The sequence below is a fragment of the Erithacus rubecula genome (genome assembly GCF_903797595.1).
Source record: "Erithacus rubecula genome assembly, chromosome: 3".
NCBI lineage: Eukaryota > Metazoa > Chordata > Aves > Passeriformes > Muscicapidae > Erithacus > Erithacus rubecula.
The window spans coordinates 40,970,044-40,993,807 of record NC_136689.1 but is presented as its reverse complement, the minus strand read 5'-3'; the positions used below and the strand labels follow the sequence as shown (position 1 = coordinate 40,993,807).

The following is a 23,764-nucleotide window of genomic DNA, read 5'->3' as shown; positions in this document are numbered from 1 at the left end:
GGCCAGGTGGGCTGTTCTCCTAGCAGCAGGATGAGGAAATGACCTCAAGGTTAAGATTGGATATTAGAAAAAATTTCTTGTCAAGCCGTAGAACAGGCTGCCCAGGGAAGTGGTAGAATCACTGTCCCTGGAGGAGATGATGATTCAAAACCACTGTAGCTGTGGCACCTAGATGGTTTAGTGGTGAGCATGGTGGTGCTATTTTATGTGGTTGGACCTGATGCTCTCAGTAGCCTTTTCCAACCTTAATGATTCTGTAATTCTGTGCCATAGCTGGTGTGCTTGTCTTGTCATTAGTGTTTAGCACCCTCCAGTAACATGGAAAAGATGCTCTGAACTTGAAGAGCTTCACATACAGGAAGAGGTTTAAAGTACAATACAGGAAGAGGTTTAAGAGGGAGCTCTTATCAGTGAATTGTATCAAATCAATCTCTAGAGATGCTGCATGCTGTGCATAGGCCAGGAAACATATTTTCCAGCCTTTTGCTTAAAATGCTTGCTAACACTGATTTGCTTACAGGTCCAGATCTGCTTTCTCTATTTAAAGCATGAACAGTGTACAGCCAGTTACCCAGGTCCTCTGTAGGTTAGGTTTTCTTAGGGAAAAGACTCTGAGAATGCTTAAACTTCCTGCTTGGAGTGAGAGCATTTGTGGTTTGAGATGCATAAACGAGCTTCAAGCAGGAGGCACATGAGCTGCATTTGTGCCATTTTACTTCAGGTGTAGTTTAAAAAAAAAGTTGAATTAAATATGGGGTTTGTTCTCTTTCTTTTTTTTCTTTTTTAAAAAAAGCAAAGAAACTCAAGGCTCCCTTATCTCACCTTGCCTTTCCTCTTGGTAAGGGCAGAGACCACAGCTGATAAAAATAAATGTGGCTTTTTTTAGTGTAGAATTTTTAAAGAAGGGTGGATTTAGCTCCACTTTTAAATCCATACATCATCTCACACAGAAAAAAACAAAACAAAAAACCCAAACAACAACAACAAAAAAAGACAAATTGTGATTACCTTTGTGCTTTGTTGTGGCCTTGCAGTCAGAAGTTGCATGGTATAGTACAGCTAGTGGAAGAAAAAGCACTATATGGGAACCAGAGAGCATGTTGGAGCAATACAGTTTCTTTGTAACCTTGGCAACATAACCATATATCCATATTTGTTGAACAAAGTCAAAAATACGTCCCTCAAGAATTTTCCATGTATAGTAAGTGAACAGAGATGTGCTGTGCTAATGAAGTCTTCTTTCTCTGTTTACCTGGGGAATTCATGCACTTTCTTTCCAGCATTTGTAAAATCTCAGTATCAATTCAGTAACAGATTTGTCACTACATCATCCCAGAGAGTGTATTGGTCTGTTTAGGTGTTTTTCTATGTGGGTAGAACAAATCACAGCTTCTTCAAGGATACTGAAGACTTAAATGTCTGATAGTTACTTCAGAATAAAGTATTTCTGTTTATCTTGCCATTCCATATACTTGTTGACAGCAGCAATAGTAAATAAATCACATTTCTGTTATTTTACTGACTAGCTGATAGGTCTATGTAACCTGACAGCAGAAAAAGTCTTCATAACATTGCTCTTATAACTGCTGCTTTTTAAAACGTGTGTGTGCATTTTTGTTTAGATTTATTTTTTATTCACAGTCTCATTACACGGATGTTGCAGAGAGATCCGAAGCGAAGGGCATCTTTGGAAGAGATTGAAAACCATGCCTGGCTCCAAGGAGTTGATCCATCTCCTGCAACCAAGTATAATATTCCTCTGGTATCATACAAAAATCTGTCTGAGGAAGAGCACAACAGCATAATACAGCGCATGGTTCTGGGGGACATCGCAGACCGAGACACCATAGTGGAGTAAGTCGGCAGCGTTCCAGAGGCAGTTGGTTTTGTGCAGCTCTCATTTTTGATTGAAGAGCATGTTTAAATATCAGGCCATTCAGTTCATAAACAAAGTATTACAGTCTTGACCTGTGACAGGATATTGTGATAGGGATCAGAAGTACTTAAGTATACCCAAATTTGGGAAAGACTTCAAGACAATGTGTTGGAACAGTGTTTGGATTCCTGCAGTAGCCACCTTGAGTAAACTTAAGTGCTTTGGAATCCATTCTTGTTCTTCATCTCTCATGTATATTTGAAGATGACAGATTCTAGCATTTTTCCCTTATGACATCTCCAGTGTACCTGAATCTTTGTTAATTTAAAATATTCTCCCCTTTATCTATATAATGCATAATAGTCACTAAGGGAGCTTGCTGGAAAGCTACATAGATTCTTCTAATAGATTAAAACTGCCAAATTTCTAAAACATTCCCCAAATTGAAAAGGGTCTTAAATATTTTTATTTTACTTTTCTTATGTGTTTAGCTGTAAAAACCTGTTGATGGGGAAGGGAAAGCAGCAGTCTCACTTCTTAAGCTGTGTAACAGGGGCAGCCTGTTACAATATCTGAGTGATGCTGACTGGCTTATGAACTTACTTTTACTATAAAATCAATATGACATCCCTAAAATAATGAATTTTTTGTTCCATTTGTTGCATAACCACATATTAATACTTTGTGGTTGCATGTGCCAGTGAGAGAGCCCATCATTGGTATAGAACATTAATAAAAAACAGTTATCATTTAAAGAACGTAAAATAAAAAATGATTTCTTACTTTTGTTGGATGATATTACAAAGATGTCTCCTTTCACTTATACTGAAATTGCCAGACTTGTTGGCTCTATTTTTAATAAAATTAAGGCATGCTTGTCAAAAGATCAGAAATGAGCAGTTCTGCTTTCAGGCTCTCTTCCTGCTATGGGAAGCACAGCCAGCTGCAAGATGTATGTCCAATTCTTAGAAACCACTGATGGATGGGTTATTTTATGTTTTATGCTTTCCTCAGGGCATTGGAGACTAACAAATACAATCACATCACTGCTACTTACTTCTTACTAGCTGAAAGGATTCTGCGAGAAAAACAAGAGAAGGAAATTCAGACCAGATCTGCAAGCCCCAGCAACATCAAAGCTCAGTTCAGGTGAGAATTTAGGAATCTAAATGATAGGGAGGGGTTTGGTTTCTTTGTTTGTTTTTGAAATTGTCTTAATGAGAATATTAAATTTCTCAAGTAGTGCTTTCTTGAAAACAGCAAAATACTTGCTCACTGCAAATTTTAAATGTCTTTAAAGTGCTGTGGACACTTCAGAAACTGTTCAGAAATCAGTTGCACATATTTTCAATTCCTACGCTTCTCAGGAAATGACAAGACAATTTGAAGTTTGTTCCTAAAGAGGCAGGTTTTCACACCTCCTAGACAAGGGCTTGTTCATTGACCTTCAGCTCCTCATACAAATTGTGTTATGTAATATGCCTGAAGAAAAATTGGTTGCATAATCCATAAGCCTGCTGATATGGGATTAGTTATACGTGATAAATTACTCTAAATTTGATCTGTATGTTATGTTATTTTTTATGTCAGTTGCTGTGCCTGTTGTCTAAGAAAAATTGTCAAATTTACAATTTCAATCAGTCACTTAAAGATACTGCAATAGAGTGCTTTTGTTGACAAAAACATGATTAAAAAATCCTTATTGTAAAGGTCCCTGAGATTTTCCAAGCTTCAGCTTGTGACACAGTGAAACTAAAAGGGGCTAATTGGGCTTCTGGCATGTAATTGGTATTGGTATGTTCAGTCAGTTTATTTGCTCTTCAACTAGTTACCAAAGCATCCCACATTTCAGTTACAGCAGAATATGCTTTAGAAAAACCAACCAGCCAAATAAAGAAACCCAAAACTGAACCAACCAACCAAAACACTGAACCCAAAAGGCAAAATAGTATAATTTCCACTTGCACATTGATATTGGAGGATTCAAATACTGAGCATTTATTTTTCTTAAGCATTGTGGTTTTTCCTTCCAGAGTTAAATGTTAAACCATCACTAGGGATCTACTGGTATTGGATAAATTATTAGTTGGTCCATCTTGACAATTGTTCCAGTGAAGATGGAGGAGGTACTGAGGCATTTCCATTAACATTCATCCTGTAACCTCCAGTCTTTTCAAAAGTTGCCTGTTTAGGTAAAATACTGGTAACTGTGACTAGCAATAACAATTGTTAATAGTAATTTAATAATGAAAAAAGAATACTAAATGTTTGTGCCAACGTTTAGCATTTCTAACTCCAGCAGTACCTTCAGTGTTGTTTATCTGTATGATTAGAGAAAAAGACAAAACTTATTCATTCCAAAAGCTTCTCTGTGCAACTTTCATGAAGGGTCATATGTGAAATCATTTAATAGGAATAAATGCTGGGATGTCCTTCTGGTGCATAGTCATAGTTTCTTTGGCCTAACTGATAAAAGTAAGGTACTACTACCTCAAGTTAAATGTAAAAAAAAATGGACACACACTTAGGAAAATAGGTTAAAGTCTCCATTGATTGTCACTTTGGATTTAGGTTTGAGATTTTAGAGGCATCTCTTCTGAATACCATTCTGTCTCCCTGAATTAGGAGCTGATGCTCCATGAATGTGACTGTGTCTTTGTCATCCCCAGGTGGGACTGCACCCTGCACTGTATAAACCTAATGATCATTCACTCAGTAGTCACTGATGTAGGAAATTTTATCTTGGGCGGTTGCAGGTACTTCAGAAGAGTTACTGTTGCAGGTATCTAAGGGTTGCCTACAGATGCAGAATGGTCTGGAGCTTGGTGTTGGAGAGCTCCCCTCCCTTCAAGGGCAATACTGTAACTTTGACTCAGCAGTTCACTCATGATGGATCATCCCCTCATTTTTACATCAGCTTCCTTGAAAAAAGAAATCCCATGTGCCTAATGCTAAGTATTACTTATAAAACAAATTACTCTAGAGTGAAACATGGAGTTCACCTTCAATTGGAAATACTAAAACAATAAAATAGGCTTTTTAATTGTTTGGGGGGCCTTTTTCCTCAGTGTCACCATCACTCTCAGTAAAGAGCAGCTCTAGTTATATAAGAAGCTGAAACAAAAAGCTCAATTAATCTAAATTTTTATATGAATTTGTAAAGTTGGAGAAGGTGTAGCCTGGCCTATAAGTATGAATTTTCATAACAAGAACATCTGCATAAACTTGGGAACCCTTGTCCCAGCAGCTGTTCTTTGTCTCCATGATGGTTCTAAATTTCAAGAGTTTCTATAGAATGACCTTATGGAAAAGACAACACAGTAGTCCATTACTTTAATTTTGAGACCTCAAAATATTAAAAAAATAACCAAAACTTATTTTCAACCTGGAACTTCTTTTCTGTCCCTCTCTCCCCTCAGGTCCAGGGAATAAAGGGAGAGGCAGAAGGGAAGGGAGGCAAACATGGGCTGCTATGAGAGATAAACATACTGTAGTGAAGAGGTTTATTGCCTGGCAACTACAGTACTGTAAGATACTATATTTGCTCTTTATTGTGACAACTACAGAACTCTTCCTATTTTTGCTGACAAACCAGTCTGTTCTTCTAGCATAGCAAGTTCCTGAAATATTTAGATCTTCATTTCCTGTCATATTTGTAGTTATGTTTCTAGTGTATTTAAGTCCTGTTTGTTAATTACAGTCAATTGTTTGTGTTTAAAATACACAGCAGAGCACAAGTCATCAGCAAACTGGGTCAGTGTTTCCCAGTATTTCTGGAGACAACTGGGGCCTAAGGGAGGGTGCCAGTGTCAAACCAAGGAAGATCAGAGCCCAGGCTTCACTTCTTGTCTGTGCATTGGCTCGGAGCTGCCGCTTGTGTTGCCTCCCTCCAGGCAGAGGTCCCCACTGGAGAGAGGCTGGTGGAGGCCACCAGCAGCTCCCAGTGAAACAGGCAGGAGCCTGCATGGCTCCACGCAGGGAATGCCCCACACAGGCTCAGGCAGTGTGTGCACAGCCAGACCCTGCTGTTAGAGGGGTCTGGGATAGAGGTTACAGGTTTCTGCTACTGGTGGCTGAGCAAAACTGACACAAGTGCTTCAAAGCAAAGTCTGCAGCAAGGCTGGGTGTGTTTATTGCTGGCTTTAGTACAGCCTCCTCCTCAAAGTTTGTACAACTGGGGATGGAGTTGTCAGGAGACAACCTGGTATAGACCACTATCTCATACTTCAGGGTCCTTTTCTGTGCAGCCTTCAGCAGGTGTAGTCCTTCAGCTTGACCTCCTGACATGGCAGAGAGCAGGAAACTGATGCGATTCTTTTATCTTTGTATGCAGCCTGTCAGGCTACTACAGCTTTTCATGCAGTAGCCAGAGTATTTTTGTTTTGTAAAGTTAAGGAACTGGCAAACTTTTTAAAATGAAAGATGAGAAATGTGGGGCTTATGCTGAGTAAAGAAGTCGAAGAATTGTTCAGTATTAATGTGTCTGTAGGTGATGGTTTTTTGGATGAGGCTTTTAAAATAGAGAGAGTAAAGACTGACAGTCTTTGTTCTTCATTTATTCTGTGTGCATTATTGGAAAATTAAAATATATGTTAAGATATAAAGTTAAATGCAAATCATTAGAGAGTAGCTGAAGATACTGGAGATAAGACATCAGCTGCCTACTTGTTAAACTGATGCACACACTTACTTTCGTTTTGATTTGAGCCAATGCTATTACAGAGTTACATGTTTTCAACTTGGATTTACAGTTTATTCAAGTGTCATATTCTTAAACAGCTTGAGTTCTCAATTCATGCAGTTGTACTATTCAAGATTCTCAGCTAAGGACAAATAAATGTATGATCTCAGTTTGTGTGTGTTTAAAATTAAAGGGAACTTTATAGAATGGAGCTTGGTGAGAACAAGAGACTGTTTCATCTGACTCATCTTTTCAGTCTCACTCAGGTTACTTCTAACCTAACTTTTATATTAAGAATATTGGGGGGGGAACCCCAGAAGCTTCAGATTAAAAGTAGTTTGCAATACTGTCTTACTTAAGTTGTACTTAAATAGGCTTGTACCTTCCTCTAGGTACTTGTGGTTCTGTACCAATCTCAGATTATATTTTTGAGACACAGTTATTTCAAGTTTTTTTTGCTTAATTCATTTTCTCTGAGAGCAGTGAAATCTTAAATTTTGATTTGACAGTAACCAACTGTACTTTCTAAATGTAATTTCTAAACTCTGTATAGATGGTGTTCCTTTCAAATAGCAGCATTTCTAAAGGAATGCACATTCTCTGAGAACACTTCCTTGTGCTCAGTCACTCAGTACTGTTGTTTACAGACATGCCACTCAGGAGCCCAATTTGTGTGTCAGTGCTTGTGCTTCTCTGGTGCAGATCTTGCACTTCCTTCTAAGTTCTGAAATGCTTGCTGTGATGTAACTTCCTGTTTAATTCTTTATGCAGGCAGTCGTGGCCGACAAAAATTGATGTCCCCCAGGATCTGGAGGATGACCTTACAGCAACCCCTCTCTCCCACACCACCGTTCCCCAGTCGTCACCGGCTCGCACGGCTGAGAACGTTCTCAACGGGCACCGCAGCAAGGCGCTTGGGGATCCGGCAAAGAAGGAGGAGATCCCTGAACTGGCCGGGCCAGCACTTGCAGCAGTTCCATCGGTCAGCTTAAAACCCACTACAAGTGGCCGGAAGTGCTTGTTCAGAGTAGAAGAAGATGAAGAGGAGGATGAGGAAGATAAAAAGCCTATTTCTCTTTCTACTCAAGTTGTTCTGCGTCGTAAGCCTTCGGTTACAAATCGTCTTACTTCGAGAAAGAGTGCACCGGTCCTCAACCAGATCTTCGAGGAGGGCGAGTCAGATGATGAGTTTGACATGGACGAGAACTTGCCCCCAAAGCTCAGCAGGTTAAAGATGAACATCGCCTCGCCCAGCACGGTGCACAAACGCTACCACCGGAGGAAAAGCCAGGGCCGGGGCTCCAGCTGCAGCAGCTCCGAAACCAGCGATGACGACTCGGAAAGCAGGAGGCGTCTGGACAAGGACAGCGGGTTCACCTACTCCTGGCACAGGCGGGATAGTAGCGAAGGGCCGCCCGGCAGCCAGGGAGATGGCGGTGGGCAAAGCAAACCAAGCAATGGGAACGGAGGGGTGGACAAAACCAGCCCAGGCGACAACAACAAAGGAGGGGGGAGTCCCTCTGGTGGCTCTGGTGGGAGCACCAACACCACCTCGGGCTCCACTCGGAGATGCGCTGGATCTGGAAACTCGATGCAGCTGTCATCCAGAAGTGCAGGGGAACTGGTTGAAAGCCTGAAGCTAATGAGCCTTTGCCTAGGTTCACAGATTCACGGCAGCACGAAATACATTATTGATCCTCAAAACAATCTGTCCTTTTCCAGTGTAAAAGTACAGGAGAAATCAACGTGGAAAATGTGTATAAGCTCCAGCGGAAGTGCAAACCAGGCTTCATCATTGGGCAGCCTAAAGTTTTTTTCTGATCAAATGTCAGATACAACAAATGAATTGGAACGGCTAAAGAACAGGAACTTGAAAAACAATGTGCTACAACTACCTCTCTGTGAAAAGATATCTGTGAATATTCAGCGGAACCCAAAGGAGGGGCTGCTGTGTACCTCCAGTCAAACCAGTTGTTGTCACGTCATTTGACAATGACCTGGCTCGAACAGCTCGATCTGCTTGACAGCGTCATCCCTCCTGGTCAGAGCTGTGAACAGCTTGTCACACACCCCCTTTTGTTGTCTTAAGATTTTTAAGTGGGCTTCGAGCAGTTATTTATTATACTTTAATTTTGTGTTTGCTTGATGGTATGACAATGCATGGTCTTTGCATGCTGCTAGCAGATATGTTTTTCTTTTTCAACACAACAGAATATTTTATTGTGTAATTTTTACATTTATAATTTTACTATTGAAGATCTGGATTAAATTAAAGATCTGGATCCTAATGTAAATGAAGCACTTAGAAGTTTCATGTTCTGCACTTAAACTAGAGAGAGAAGCTTTTGTTTGCTTATGAAATGTTAATTCTTGTCAGAACCTTCTGTGAAAACTAAAATATGTGATATGTGGCATACTTCTATGTGTCTGAAACAGAACCAAAGCAATAATGTTTTGATGCTGAAAACTCTTTAGGGAGCTTTCAGATGTTCCAAGGCTTGTACAAAGCAAAGATGCACTGAAAAATAGTGATCTTGAAATATGATTTTAAACCCACACCTATTTGTCTTAAGCTATGATATGGATGAAGTTGTGGCTCAAAAATCAAACTGAAAAGATCTTGTTTTGCTAGAGGCAGTTTTCTTAAAAAAAAAAAAAAAAAAAGGCAAGTAGATTTGTAAGGCAGCTTTCTCCCATAGAAATATGTTAATATTACAAGCAGACAATCTTTTTTAATATAACAAAGGTAAATTATTAAGTCTACTTCTGAGTTTTTACATGCTAACTGAAAATAAAGTATTTGTATGAATTACTTTTGTTAGTAGTATATCATGACATTTAGTATTTTAGGTTTTTACCTTGTAAACCCTCTGCTGTTCTCTCCTCTCTTCCCTAAGATTCCAGAAGGCAATAAGGGATGGAAAACCTTTAGGTAATTGGATTCACATTGAAATTGTCATTTACAGCTTTGTTATTATTACTCTTTTTAAGACTTAAAATACTGCTGTTCCCCACATGTACACCACTTATTTTCCCTCAGTAATACACTTGCTCATAAAGTCCATTTAAAATAGCCTGTAGGAAAGTGTTTCTTTCACAGCTCTGAGCCTTCCTGTCAGGTTTCCCGTTGCCATGGCAAGGTCTTGATTTAGAGTATTTCTGTACAAAAGGATACTTTTGACCAGATAAATTAACTTTGTGGAATTTTATTATCTAGAATAAAATATATTGCAGATTCCTAGTTTTGGGAAGGGCAAGAATGTTTTATTTTTTCATGCTGTGCACTGGGTCTTCTTAGCAATTCTAGTGAAACTGGGGGGTACTATGTAGCAGCCCTGGGCAGCCTGTCCCAGAGGAGTTTGACACTGTTGAGCATCTTGTAACACTTTGAGAATGGTCAATACAGGTCGGTTTGTGTTGCTGTGGCAGGAGCAGAGCACCAAAGAACGGCTGGGGCAGGATGGCCACAGCTCTGGTGATCCCTGTGAGACTTCAGAGAGTGAAGTGCGTGGGGTGTCCTTCCTGCGAGCCGAGCCCAGGGTTCTGCTTCTGGAACGAGGCCAAGGACAAGTGTTCTGCTTCCTTAAGTTTAAATCTCTAGTTGCAGTTTAGTTAAAAGCTACAAGCATAGACGTGTGGGTGAAGCCATAGAACATAATTGCTTGAAATTTTTGAGCAGGGATCTTACCAAGGGCCAGAAATGAGATGTGTGCTTCACAGACAGTGAGCGTAACATCCACGTAGGAGACAAGTTTATAAAGGGCATTGGCAATAAACTTTATTTGTTGCAGCTTTTTTCCAAGTATTGTAAATACTCTTTCCTGATATGTACAGCCTTGGAATGGCACCTTTTAACTAACCCCGGGTGTATTTTGTTTCCGATGTTTTTATATACGACTGTATATATGGTGCTCACTTTAGAACAGCAGTGTTGACCATTTATGCTGCATAGTTGTATTATAGCCTTATAGTTGTGTGTGGCTGGTTGGACCTCTGGGTGTACAGATGTGTACAGATGTGTTAGTCTGAGTGCTGTCCTCTCCCCCTCTGTTGATAGGTGAATGATTGTGCATGTGGTGTACGTCGTGTTATGTCGTCATGTAAAAGGAAGGGCGAGAATAACCACTACATTAAGATAATATTGGACCAAACTATTTAGAGCAAGTAAACAGTTTCTTGTACCCCTTAACGTGTCTTTAAGAGTTGCATATAGTTACAGTAGTGTATAAAGTAAATATTGTGGAAAAACAGTTAGTCTTGTATTTTTCTGTATGTGTGTATATAAAAATATATAAAAAATAATGTACCTCTAGCAACTTAATCTGTATTTAAGATGTGACAATCTTGACACAGAATTTTAAGAGTAGCAGTCTAAATAAGCAGAATTAATGAACAGAAGTATAAAAATTTCTCACCAAGAAAGAATCCATGTGTGTTAAGAGGGTACAGAAATATCCACTGATCTTATTGCTTCTGGCAATGTTTGGCTTTTTCATTGTACAAACATTCATGGTGTGCGACAGAAATGGAAAATCCAGTTAATAAAAGTGATATCCTGATTGATGCATAACCGATGCCTTGCATGTGGATGGGGTTTGTCTCCTGGTGTTGGGTGTGAGGGCAGCACAGTTTCCCTGCACCTGGGGAGAGTGGGGGGCCTGACCCTGCAAGAGCCTGGCTTTGTGTGTGCGTGGACATCCCCTTGTGACTGCCAGTTATTCTCTAGCAGTGATCAAACGTGCTCATTTGGGCTTAACAGCTATCACAGTCATCATCCGCTGAGTTTTGTGTCTCAAGGCTGAGTGAGCTATTGTTCTTTATAATGTAAAGTGGGTAACAGTGAAAACAGGGGAGGGCAGCAGTGCCAGCCGGGCTGGCTGCTGGCATCTTGTCACTCTGAGGTGTCTGTTGGTGGCCTGTGGCTGGAGCAGCTCAGCACAAGCTGTGCTCCTGCAGTGATTTAATTCTCCTGGAACATGAACTGTAACCTGCCACGGCAGGTACGGACACAGGGATCAAGGGCATGGAACAGGTTGTGTGAACACAAGCCATTAACCACTGCTTTAGGCCAGGACACTTGTGCAGCTGAGACTCTGCCCCTGCTGAGGAGCTTCCCAGCTCTGGTCACTGCAAAGCAGGGTGGAGGCAGTAGCAGGAAAGGAGTGGCCAAGGAATTTGCAGGCTGTGACTGTGACTGAGACAGGAAAGGCATAACAGATCTCATAGTGCAAGGCCAAGCAGTATCTCAGTCGCTGGTAGGTGCAGGTCAGATACTTTTCATGTCAGATATTTTTAAAGGGCTTTTCCATTAGCAAATAAAGGGAAATCCCAATACAGCTGGCTGTCAATAAACAGGGAGCAGGGGCAAGCTGGAATGTCCCCAAACATCAGACAAGCCAGCCACCCTGTTAGCCTTTCCCATGGTTAAGTTTATGTGAATGAATCAGAATTGATTTGTTTGTCGTAAATTCCAAGTGATGACTTGCTTTCAATAAAAGGTGTTTGAACTGTAACACCTTGATGTGCCTGTACTTGGGAAAGTGTAGCAATGACTCACTCACTGAGTTGCTGAATGCATGCAACCAGCCAGGCTCCCTCACTGAAGTCACATCCCGGCAGTGTTTTGAGAGACTGTTGGATTGCCCTTCTCCACAGCAGTGTCTGCAGTTGTCTTAGCCAGCTCCTTCTCTGAACCACAGGCTCTGGCTATTTATGTATTTTTTCAGTCTTAAATTGTAATTTTAAGATGACTCAGTTTGGCCTATCTGTATTACAAATGACATCAATTTCTGGAAGTCAATAACCCTGTATTAGTGACAGAGTCAAGTCTTATTATATAGAGGTAAAGAAAGAGATGACCTCTATTTTCTCATGTGATGGAAGAATTACAGTGTAAGAAAAATGCAAGTATAAGGCCTGAGAAGCACAGAGAGGTAACAAGGACTTCATCAGGCTCTCAGATGAATTACGTTAGATCTCAGGAATTAATTTCAGCAAGCCCTTGTGTAACACCTTCCTATTTCCTCCCTCTCACTGCTCTCTTGAGAAATACAGAGCAGGGGACACAGGATCTGGTTTTCTCTCTGGGCAGTTGTGTGCCACACGCCCTCAGCCTGGGACAGACTCCCCTTGGGAGCCAGGGCTGAGCAGCTCGTGCAGCAGGCCCAGCAATGATGCCAGTGCTGACAGAGGCCATCACCAGAGTGCTTTGTGTCAGGCACTGGGTGCAGAGGGAGCCTCCTCTCTCAGCACCAGTCCCCAGGGCTGGCACGGACCCACCAGGCCCTGCTCTCAGCCCTGGCCTGGCCAGGTGAGGCATGGCAGAGCTTTCCTGAAGAAAGCAGTAGGAGGCTTTGTTCCCAGGGCTTTTCCCAGTAAGGAAGTAAATTTCTCTGAATGAGATTCACGATCAATTCCCTTAGGTCCAGACAGACTAAAATACCACAAGTGCTTGCCTGCTTATAGAGGGACCTTTCCACGTAATGCATGATTCCCTCTTCTGTTGTCTTCTGTAGATATCTTGAGTTAGCAGATCCCTCTGGGCCACACAATTAGACCTGTACTCAAAATGTACATGATGAGAGAACTTCTGTATCATCAGCAAGTGATTTATGAGTGCCCTTCTTAAAAACAGCTTTCTTGGATTGTTGCTGCTAAGGAGATTTGTAAAATCCAAGTCTTAACAGACAGGTACTGGTTACTCCTAGACAGTCACCTTCCCCAACAGGATGCTCTGCTCCAGCCTCATCCTTGGTTCTTCCCTGAAGCTTGGGACCAGAGATAAACTTGTTTTATTGTTAGACTCAGGGACTGGCAGCACTGCCACACACCCCTGTCAGTTGGCCCAGAGCCACAGCTGTCTAGAGGTGTGAGGCTCTCTCAGCTGGCTAAGGGACCCTGCCATGGACTGGGAGTATTCGGATTCCATAGCTTGTGAATGGCAGATACTGATAAATATCTTATTCTGACATTTTCAATATCTTATTCTGACCTGATAACTGATTTTGGTCAGTGAGTTTCATCCCTGGCATCCCATAATTTTTACCTGTGCACCTATGGCAGAAAGGAAACAACACATTCAGGAGCACAGATAGAAAGAGTTTTTTCTCTCAAATGAAAAATGGAAATGGATGCCACCATGTATGTATAAAAAGCCCAAAAGACAAAACCCAGTACCAAATGGTGTGAAACACAGGAACCCCTCCCCAGTGAAAGGACAAAGAGCTGCATACAGAGGAATAGGAGCTACATTTCAGTTCAGTGACAAAATACTATTTGGCACTATTAGGGGACATTTCTCAGCGGGTTAAAGTGTGTGTTTTAGGACAGAAATAATGTCTGTTGTAGCCATGCAGCATCTGTGATGCTAAAACAAGAGCTCTCCCAGTATGTGGAATAAACTTTAAACCCTATAAAACAACGGAGTCCCATACTTCTCATTCACACCACGGAAGGTGAGAATTCCTCCATACCTCCTCAATATAGGTGGAGAATGCACCTAAGAAGAGTATTATCCTTGTTTGTAGATAAGGAAACTGAGCAGAAGTGATTTGCTCAAGGCAAAGGCAACAGCCAACCTTACTGAAGTCACTGGGTACAAACACCTCACTAGAGATTTTCCTGTTAATCCACAGAAAACAAAATAAATGGACCCCACAAGGAAAACCACAAAGTCAGTTTTGTGGAAGATGACTTACTTGTTTCACATGATCACAGTTGACAAACTACCTGATTCCTTTTCTAACCCATCTTAGCCTGATACAGCAGCCATCAGAAAAACACACCAACTTTATGCTCCCAGACTGCTAGTGATTAGCAGACTAGCAGGATCCCTTCAAAATGGCTACAAGGTCACATGAACATACTCCAACAGGAACCCATCCCATGGATTTTTCTTCTCTGGAACTGCTCACTCAAAAACACTGACCAGGCAGTTAAAACTTGAAGAAGTGTGAGCTACTTCAGATCAAAGTGGGCACGAGGCTGCAACAATGGGGAGTTTTCATGGAGAACACATTGGTCCCCTCCTAAAAAAACCTTTGGTTTTGGGATCTCTACAGTACTACAGGAAGGGTGGTGTGCTTCCCTCAGAGATCCTCAGGGCAGAGCATGTGCAGCCACAGCCCTGCCACTGCTTCAGGAACAGGCTGTGAAAGCAGCACCCATGAGAGGCCCCTGAAATAGCAGCAGTGTGGGGGACTAACAGTGGGAGAAGCAAGAACAGAACAGCCGTAGCACAGGTTTGCTCCTCTTCCCAGGGGAACAGTCATTTCTTACTGGGTCACACCTGCACAGCCTGAAAAATCCTAATTCTTACTTCCAGACAAAATATATTATTTTGGCCTAGTTATATTACTCTGCTGTGGGGCCCTGTGGCAGAAATCTGAAATGTGCAAAGTAGGCAAACACCTTAATTATGGCAGCAGCAGATTTTTGTGAACAAAATTCCAGCAAGTACCACACAGTTATATCTACCAAAACTGAGTATCACAGCAGCCAAAAATAAATTGTCTCCAAGTGACAGGAGCAAACACTGTAGATTTCAGTCCTATTACTGTCAGAAAACAATGAAACATTAGACAGCTACCGTTTTGTGAAATGCAAGGAAAACTAAATTAGATATTCACTACAAACACAAGTACAGGTGTATCAAGTATCAAGTTTAATTGATCTGATACTGTTAGTTCATTTAACCAGAAGATCCATTCATACAATACTGCAGTTCAGAATCCAGGGGAGTGATACCAAAATCCAATATAAATTAGAAAATAAATAAGCTTCATAAGTCACTGATCAGCAATCTCTTCCCTACTATATTTTATTTACATAGCTTTTGAAAAGATTTTAGCTGGGACCAGTTTGGAGGAGTAACAAACAGGAGGATATAATGCATATTCTATAAATGTTTATGTTCAGCTATTTCTCAGATCAAATAATGAAGTACATTGTTGTTCCCTATGAAATGCACAACATAATTAATCTGCTGTGGACAAGCAGTAGCTAATAAGCAAATCTTTGAAATAACAGAAGATTGATTAGCTATTAGCTAAAAGGGGCAATAACCATAAATGGAGAGTAAATTAAATAATAGTCTAGGATTTTTTTTTCCCCCTTTAGAAAGTTAAAAATTCTAGTTAGCTTCCGGACGCTTTCTCACAGGATCTGTTTTCAATCACTCAGAGCACAGGGAGTCTGGCAGATTTCATCCAGACCTGGCATAAGCTGGAGTGCTTAATTTGGTGTTACCTTCACAAGCGGTTGCATATAGGAAACAAAGAGCAGGAGAAAATACAGTTTCTTACAGTGTCAAGCAGAGATTATTTACCAAGTTTCATACAAGCAGGTGCCACCTACTCAGTAGATGGTGGAGGGTGCACTCGGGCAGCACACACGCCCAGGAGCGCTGGCTCCGCCTCGCATGTGACCGCCTTAGTCATCTCATTCCTCCGTGTTTACTCCTTCAGGGACTCCGCCGCCAGCTTCATTTGCTGCCAGAGGAGAGAAACACCGAGAGAGACGCTGAGTGCAGCGGCAGCAGGAGGAATTACACAGACCAGCCAGAGCCCAACGCAGGACACTTCAGAAAGCACGCCCAAAAAAAGAGCTTGAGCATTTAAAAACAAAAAACACTGGTCTGTCGTGCCTGACTTTTACAAAATACACAATTTTAACAGAGGCATTACTTCTGTCCGTCAAAATACTAATCAAATGGCAATGCAATTTGTATGTTAATTAATTAATTTGTGATGAATAATGTCTTACATGAAAGTCATTTAGCCTTAAATATTTTGGCTTTTAAGCTGATCTCAAAAGGTCAATGAACTGACAAACTGTTTCCCCCACTTCCCATTGCAACAATCTGTTAACTGTTATTCAGTATTTCTTTTTTTGTTATTGTTGAATTGAATAAAAACATCCTGTGATATGAGAAGGAGCTAGCTGACTGCTATGGTGGTATGTGTTATTTCCAATCCCGTTGATAACCAGTTTTGTTTTCATTATCCTAGGATGCCACCAGAGAGATCTCCATGTGAAACCAGGGTAACAATCCAGGTGATGAAAATACCTGCTGAGTAAGAGAAAACAGAGCCACTCTGTGAAGCTCCTTGTTAAAGAGAATCTTTCATAACAAAGAACTTACAGAGGCAACAAGGAAGAGTTTGAACTGTGCTGAAGGCATCTCTCACACATCACCACCTGGGGATTGTTAGCCAAGGGCCTGGCAATGTCTGGAAGTTTGGAACCACCCAGATATAACAAGATACAGTCAGAGGGACTGAAATCCCTGAAGAAAAAGAGACAGCAGTGGAGAGGGAGACCAGCTCAAAGGACAGGCTGAGGAGCAGAGCAAGGAGATGCACAGCACTGCTGGAATTCACTCATGCCCAGCATCGCTGCCTCCTTGGAGGCAATTTGGCAGACAAGGAAATGAAAAGGCTGGACAAAGAAGAAATGTGAGTGATCATATGAAGGAACAATTTATGCAGCTTTCAATTCCTAAGCTGCTCTGCAGGTTCTGTATCATTCCTCCAGTGGAGGATGGACGTGTGCTACTGAGCTGAAGTTGTTCCTTTTACATCTGTATTTGATCTCACAGAAATGGCCCATGACATATAAGTTATCAGAAGTATCCAATAATGCTATAACAAATTTGAAAAAGACAAAACTGCAAAAAAAGAGTACACTATCATTCAGTTTCTATCCCACAACATGGGATACAGAACTGTCAGATGCTTCAACACAGCACCTTCTACCTTTCCTTTGTTGCTAGTCTGGGCCTTACCCTATTCCAAAATGTTACTTTGCTTGCTAAAACACACCTACAACAACTTTTCTTTACCATTTTTATCTGTATTTCCATGCCACCTATAACTGAAGTAAAATTAGTTTGTGATACAAATATTTATATGCTTCTCCATAGCAACAGTGCAGGAAAAAAAGCCGCAGCTAAAGGCTGGAATACAGATAGATTCCTCTTCTACATCCTGATTCACTTATTTAAATTAATGTCTGAATAAAACTACACCATCTTTAGTTAAAGTGACTTTTCCTCCTACTGCAAAAACACAGACACAGAAGACAGCACCTTCATTCATTTCCTGATCCATCAAATACAAACCTAATTCTCTTATTTTAGAATTATTTTCTTAAACTCTGAGTATTGGTGTAATTATATGGGGATTGATGAGGAATGCAAAGACTGGAAAGGTATTTTTATTCTCTGATCTCTGCAGGGCTTGCCAAAGTCTGGAAAAAAGCCAAGCACATGAGTGCTAATGATGACTAAATGTAATCTGTCCAGAAACTCTGGACCACTCTCATTTATTTTTGAAGGCTCTCCTAATTTTAACTGAGCTAATCTTAAACTAGGATTGTCTTGTGCTGGCAATCTTATGCTATTATATTTAAAATACATGATATGAACAAACAAATATCCCAGCTTCTTGAGCAGGCCAGTGAGTAGAAAAACCTCTAAAAATAGCTTCACGTGCTGCCATGGCAAACAAGGCCTGGGGAAAATCACTCCAAATGCAGTCATACACATATTTCAGGAAACGAATCATAAGCCATGTGAGAACCCCAAGAGCTGCATATTTAATTCCTTCTTTATAGTTTCCAATAGCAAAATGTATTTGGCAGTACCTGGCAGCAGCAGGCTCCCCCAAGAGCTATCTCTTGGGCAAGCAACATGTGGTGGCACCTTTAAACAGAGAAATTCTTTGCCAAGTTCAGGCTGAAGATTTTTTAAATTTTCTTTGTTTTTTTACTGTGAAAGTAAATGTTCCTGTTCAATGGGAAAATATTTTTCTGAGACAACATATGGGAAAGGGAGTGTATTTTTAAATTTTTATTGCTGAGAAAGGGAATTGATAAGGTGCCTTTTAAGATCACTTTCCCCTGACAGCCCCGACAGGTTCACTGGGAAACTTGTGGGGCTGAATTAACTACTCTTCCCTCAAAAAGACATTTCACTGTAAGCTTTAAGAAGTATTTAAAAATATGCAAAAGATGTATTAAAAATGTCTCAACCTCCTTGTTATACTTACTAGATAATAATGACAAAAAATGCTCATTTGAGGGGTATTAAAAGCCTCTAATCAGAGGCACAGCTCAGAAATGAGTTGGCTCAAGAAGCCGTTCTTCATTTATTATCAGCTGAGAATCACTAGTGACAGGTTTATACTTAATGCTCTGTTTTATACAGCACCCTTAGCAACAGCAGCCTATGCATGCAATACATGAGTAGTGAAACATGTTTAAACTAGTAATCATTTTAGTGGGGCTACAGCGCTGTTTATCCTAAAATTCTATTGTCAGGAAATGTTCTATAATATTTATCTGCTGTAATTTAATAGATTTGCTATTTCCATTTTATTAAGTTTAAATTTCCTTGTAAAGCACATGCAATGTAATTAGACAGTACTTCCAGGAGAAACAGCAAAAACCCTTCAATGTGGTTTACAAATAGGCTTTGCCAATTACTTAGATTTCCCTACATTTCAACATTAAATTTTCCGAAAGGACCTTATTAAAAAGGAACGGATACTTTCACACCACAAACAGCTGCATACCAAGCATGGAAATCAGGCTGCTTCCTTTGTGGGCTCACTCACAACCAGGAACACCAACTTTAGTGTACAGAGTATAGTAGTTCTCCAGTTAGAGGGGCTATGGAACTCTAAACGTGATTTAGTGCTGCCAACAATACCAAAACACAAAATTAAATAGATACAAACATGAAATAACAGAAATACACAGCAGCACCAGAGACCTCAACTACAGCAAAACCTGAGGAGCTGCCCAGGGATTTACCAGCAGCAGTGCCAGGGCTTGGCTGAAGCCCCAGGCTCTCTGGAAATGCAGGATGTTTCCATGAGGCAGGAGGAGGATCACAGCCCAGCTCGTTTTGCAAGCGCTGTGCCCAGGGCTGCGGAGCTGCTGTGCCCCTTGCTCTGCACAGCAGGGCTGCTCTGGTCAGGACTCTGCGCATCCCAGCTCGTGGCCTCCTTCTGCCCCTGGGCTGAGCGGCAGCAGCTGCCTCTCACAGCCCACCTTGCCAATCCATCTGCGACCTTCCTTCTGCACAGAGGACACAGAGGGGAGCCAGCATTCCTGCTGTCCCAGTGCTGGCTTCACACACACTCAGACCCTCATCAGAGGCTGTCACCTTTCCTTCATGGTTTGTGGGGACAGCCGACATTTAACAGGCACTAACAGCCTTTGCCGCTTTAATGCTGATTTACTGCCCTCGCTGAGCTCTGGGGCAGATGCTTACAACACTGTTCTTTTCCAGTTATGCTCAGACCTGGTAAGCCAGCTTCTAAGTACTCCTAATTTTACCACAGTGTGCCTCAATGCCAACTGACAATTCAACCACAACCTGAGGAAAACCATTTGGAAAATAGAAAGGATATAAAAGTGAAAACCAAAGTAACCAGGATGTAGTGACTCATTGGTTTGGTGCTTTTCCACAGGCATACTCAATGTACAAGTAGGTTGTGCATATAAAGAACAGACATATAAATAGTTTATACTAAATATAAGAATACATGAAGGCAGATGTTTTTTATCAGCAACCCCATCTTCTGGTTTTCCTGTATACACCATATGGAACAGCTCAGAAGCAGTTAGAAAGAGCAGTGGTGCATGGTACCTTTCCCACATTCTAGCATTAATTATAATATGAAAACATGACATATATTAAATTCTCCTTTGTAATGGTGTCCAATCACATCAGTAATTTCTTGGCTCTTGAGCTGTCTCAAGAACTGTATCAGCTTTATCTGTAAGTACCAACCAGTTACAGAAGAGGAAAATTAACACCCACTTCAAGACTCAGTAAGCCTCTTCCACAGGTAGTATTTTATTCTGTGTAAAGGTTTAAAAGCTTATTTAATGGAAATCACTTCTCACTGATTACAATGATGTACAGTTATGGTAACTTCATACCTAGAATCACAAATCTTCCCTCAAGGTTTTTGTCAATGACATTGAACACTTTGCAGGGAATGGTGCTTAAGGACTCTGGGCCTGGGGTTACTTTTAAGCTGCATTTCTGACTCTGACCACTTTTCCAGCAACCTGTTTGTTTCCTTAGCTGGAGATGGTAACTGATGCTTCTTGACAGCAGTAATAATCAGTCCCTGTATTAGTACACTCCAGTTTATAAATCCTAGGACCACACAGCCACAATGTAACACTAAATGCTTATTTTCATTTAAGTCATCCTGCACAACCCCTCATTCTTCTTGAAAGCTATTGATTTCCAGAACACAGTTTCTCCCCTACTTCAGTAGTATGATAAAAGACTTGTAGGAACAATTTCACAACTTCCTTATTTTCCAGACCAAGACCAATGGCCCTGTGATGCTGAAACCCAGTAAAAACAACCCCCTATAAAGGAAATCCACACATAAGGATTAAACAGTCAAATGCAGATTTTTCATAAGGAAGCGAGAATTTTAAACTTAAGATAAAAAAAGAAACAAATCCTGAATTGTCACTCTTACAAGGACTGTAAGGAATTACAGCAATTTAAATTTTTGAGGAATATTTACTAATCTCCTTACTTCTAAGTTGCACCTGAAAGATTAGATCTAGTTTTAAGTCCTCCAGTATATGATCAACTGTGCCACACCTAACTATGGAATCAAAGATAGGCAGGAAGGTGATGCACATGCCCTGAGACACCTGCCAGTACCTACAAAGAAGTCAGCAAGAAGATGGAATCAGGTTCTTGGCCAGGGTGCACAGCCAGGGAACAAGAAATGAAGTGGTCATTAAAAAGTAAGCCAAGAAAGCCTTAACACAAAACATTTCACTACAATGACAGCTAAGCACTGCAGCAGGGCCCAGGGAGGTTTTGGAGTCTCTGTCCTCAAAGCATCTGACAGGAAACCCCACCCTCTACAGCCCTGGGGTCTAATTTTGGTGCCAATCTTATCCTGAGCAGGAAGTAGGACTACTGACCCTCTGAGGTCCCTCTCAGGTTTAGAGGTTTTCACAGATGTTTCTACAGGAATTGTGACAGGAAGTTTGCCTGGATTCCACAGACCCAGAGCAGGGATCTGCTACAAGCAATAGAAAGTAACAGGAAAGAGCAAAAAAAAAAAATAAAATTCTCTTCTTTCCTTCTTGTGTGCCTAATTCAATATAGAATACCAAGTACAAAGCCAGTGTTAATGAAACAATAGGTTTGCAAAATTAGTAAGTGCAAAGTCAGGAAAACTTGCAGAATCACATAATTTGTGCCTTGGAGTATTGTGCCTGATTAACAGCGCTGCGAGGAATAGCAGGCAAAGCAACCCCATTTGTAGTACATTTTTTTTCCTAGGATTTTTTTTCTGATCTACTTCAGATTGTCTCTGATTTAAATTTTACAGTATTAATTAATATTCATTACAATATTTTTACAGTATTAGTCACCCTTTCCTGAACCTTTAGTTCAACAGACAATACAAAAATGAAGAATAGTGGAAGTCACACATGACAGTCTAATGGTATTTTCTTCAGAATATAGTTTATACATTCTGTCCCTCAAAATACTTACATTATTTTTGTCCTTGTGTAGCTCATATTTCCTAACTTTTTTTCAGCATAACTGGCCATGTAGTTGCCAAGAGACAGATAAATACACAATGTTAAACAACATGTCTGAATGCCTGCTGAGGAGTGTGTGCCAAAACCATCCTCCCAGGATGCCAGCCCAGCCCAGGGGATACTCTCCCCTTCAGCTAATACAATTACCCCTCACCCAATCAGTAGCTGGCCAATGGATTTTGGAGTCAGAAACTATTGACTGGCTATGAAAGCAATGATGCAAAAATGTGCAATGTGACATGACCTTGGTGACATAGCAAAGGGGAGGGATGGACTGTGCAGTCCTGCACACATTTCTTTCATTTTGTGCCCTGAGTGACACAAACATCACTATGGTTTAAGGGAGCAGTTGGCCCCTAGGTTAGCAGCACATCAACAATGCTTTAATGGCTTCAGGGTGAGCAATGATACAATTTATTTTCTCAGGGGTTTTGGAGGATATTAATTACCTGCTTGCAGTTACTAGTTGCCACAAAGAGAAAATGAGTAAAGCAAACTATTCTGCCTCTCTAAAGTTTAACAAGCTTATTTACTAAGCAGGGTGTCCCTGAAAGGCACATACCTTTTGGAAGAGAAGTACCCAGCACCTCGAGAGTTTAACGATCCTTCTGGATACAAATTCCTAATATATGGATATGGCTGACACTGAAGCTTAACTGCAGACATAGCTTTATACCAACTGTAATCTCCTTCCCTGGAGATACTCAAAAGCCATCTGGACAGAGTCCTAAGCAGCATGCCCTGGAGGTCCCTCCTTGAGCAGGGAGGTTGGACTAGCTGATCTCCAGAGGTTTCTTCCAACTGACCCATTCTGTGGTTCTGTGAGAGCAGTAAAAGCCTGGCTAACAACCAGGCTCCTCAGTATGCACTAATTCACCACTTAAGCTCACATACCTTGCACTCACTCTGCCTCCTGACCGAGGAGGCACAGCTGAAGCTGCCAAAGAGCCTCTGAAGCAACACCAGCAGCGGTGAAGGGCTTGAAGGCATCGGTGGCACTGCAGGGGGACAGTGACAGCCCTTCCTCCTCACACTGCTTGAGTGGCCAAGTGCTTGGTTGATGGAAAAAATACACAGCTCACTACAGCTTCTACAGAAGAAGCTGGAAGGAACCTGCTGGGTTACAGACACAAGCCTCCCTCGAGTGCATAAACCCACGTCACAGAGGTTTAGCCAGGGCAGACCACACAGCATCAATTCCGGAATTGCACAGGCCAAAACCCACAGCTCTTGCCAACATCCTTTAGCAAATCTACCAGACAAAAGGCAAGAGACCAGTTTAAACTATTTAATGCCACAAAGTGTGCAGAGGAAAAACTCAAAGAGAATGAACGTGTCTCCTTGTAATCCATGCAACAGGAGGGAACAGACTGTGTGAAAAATAGAGATAGTCTCTCAAAATGAATTATGCTCAGCCCTCAGAAGATAAAAAAACACATTCCACTACTTTCTGGACACAAATTTGGCCACTCCTGAAACCCAGGCACATAAACCCCAACAGCTAAGTACTACTAAAATTCTACCCCCCTCTGCTCTGCCAGAGGACACAAGGGCATGGCTAGCCCCAGCCCAAGCCCAGCTGGTCTGAGTTTTACCCTGAGTTCACA

General features: G+C 41.2%; 2 protein-coding genes across 3 annotated transcripts in view; one reads left to right on the top strand and one right to left on the bottom strand.

Moving 5' to 3' along the window:
• Positions 1–11,131, top strand: part of SNRK (SNF related kinase) — a 39,419-nt gene extending 28,288 nt beyond the window's left edge. For both annotated transcript variants that reach the window (XM_079301218.1, XM_079301219.1), the window contains exons 5-7: positions 1,642–1,854; positions 2,891–3,025; positions 7,329–11,131. In XM_079301218.1, the coding sequence (XP_079157344.1) occupies positions 1,642–1,854; positions 2,891–3,025; positions 7,329–8,547 (1,567 nt within the window). In that variant the 3' untranslated portion in view covers positions 8,548–11,131. The remainder of the gene's footprint in view (positions 1–1,641; positions 1,855–2,890; positions 3,026–7,328) is intronic.
• Positions 11,132–15,200: 4,069 nt separating this feature from the next.
• ANO10 (anoctamin 10) overlaps positions 15,201–23,764 on the bottom strand; it is a 120,864-nt gene continuing 112,300 nt past the window's right edge. The window contains 1 exon segment of the mRNA XM_079301226.1: positions 15,201–16,045. Within this exon segment, the coding sequence (XP_079157352.1) occupies positions 16,010–16,045 (36 nt within the window). The 3' untranslated portion in view covers positions 15,201–16,009.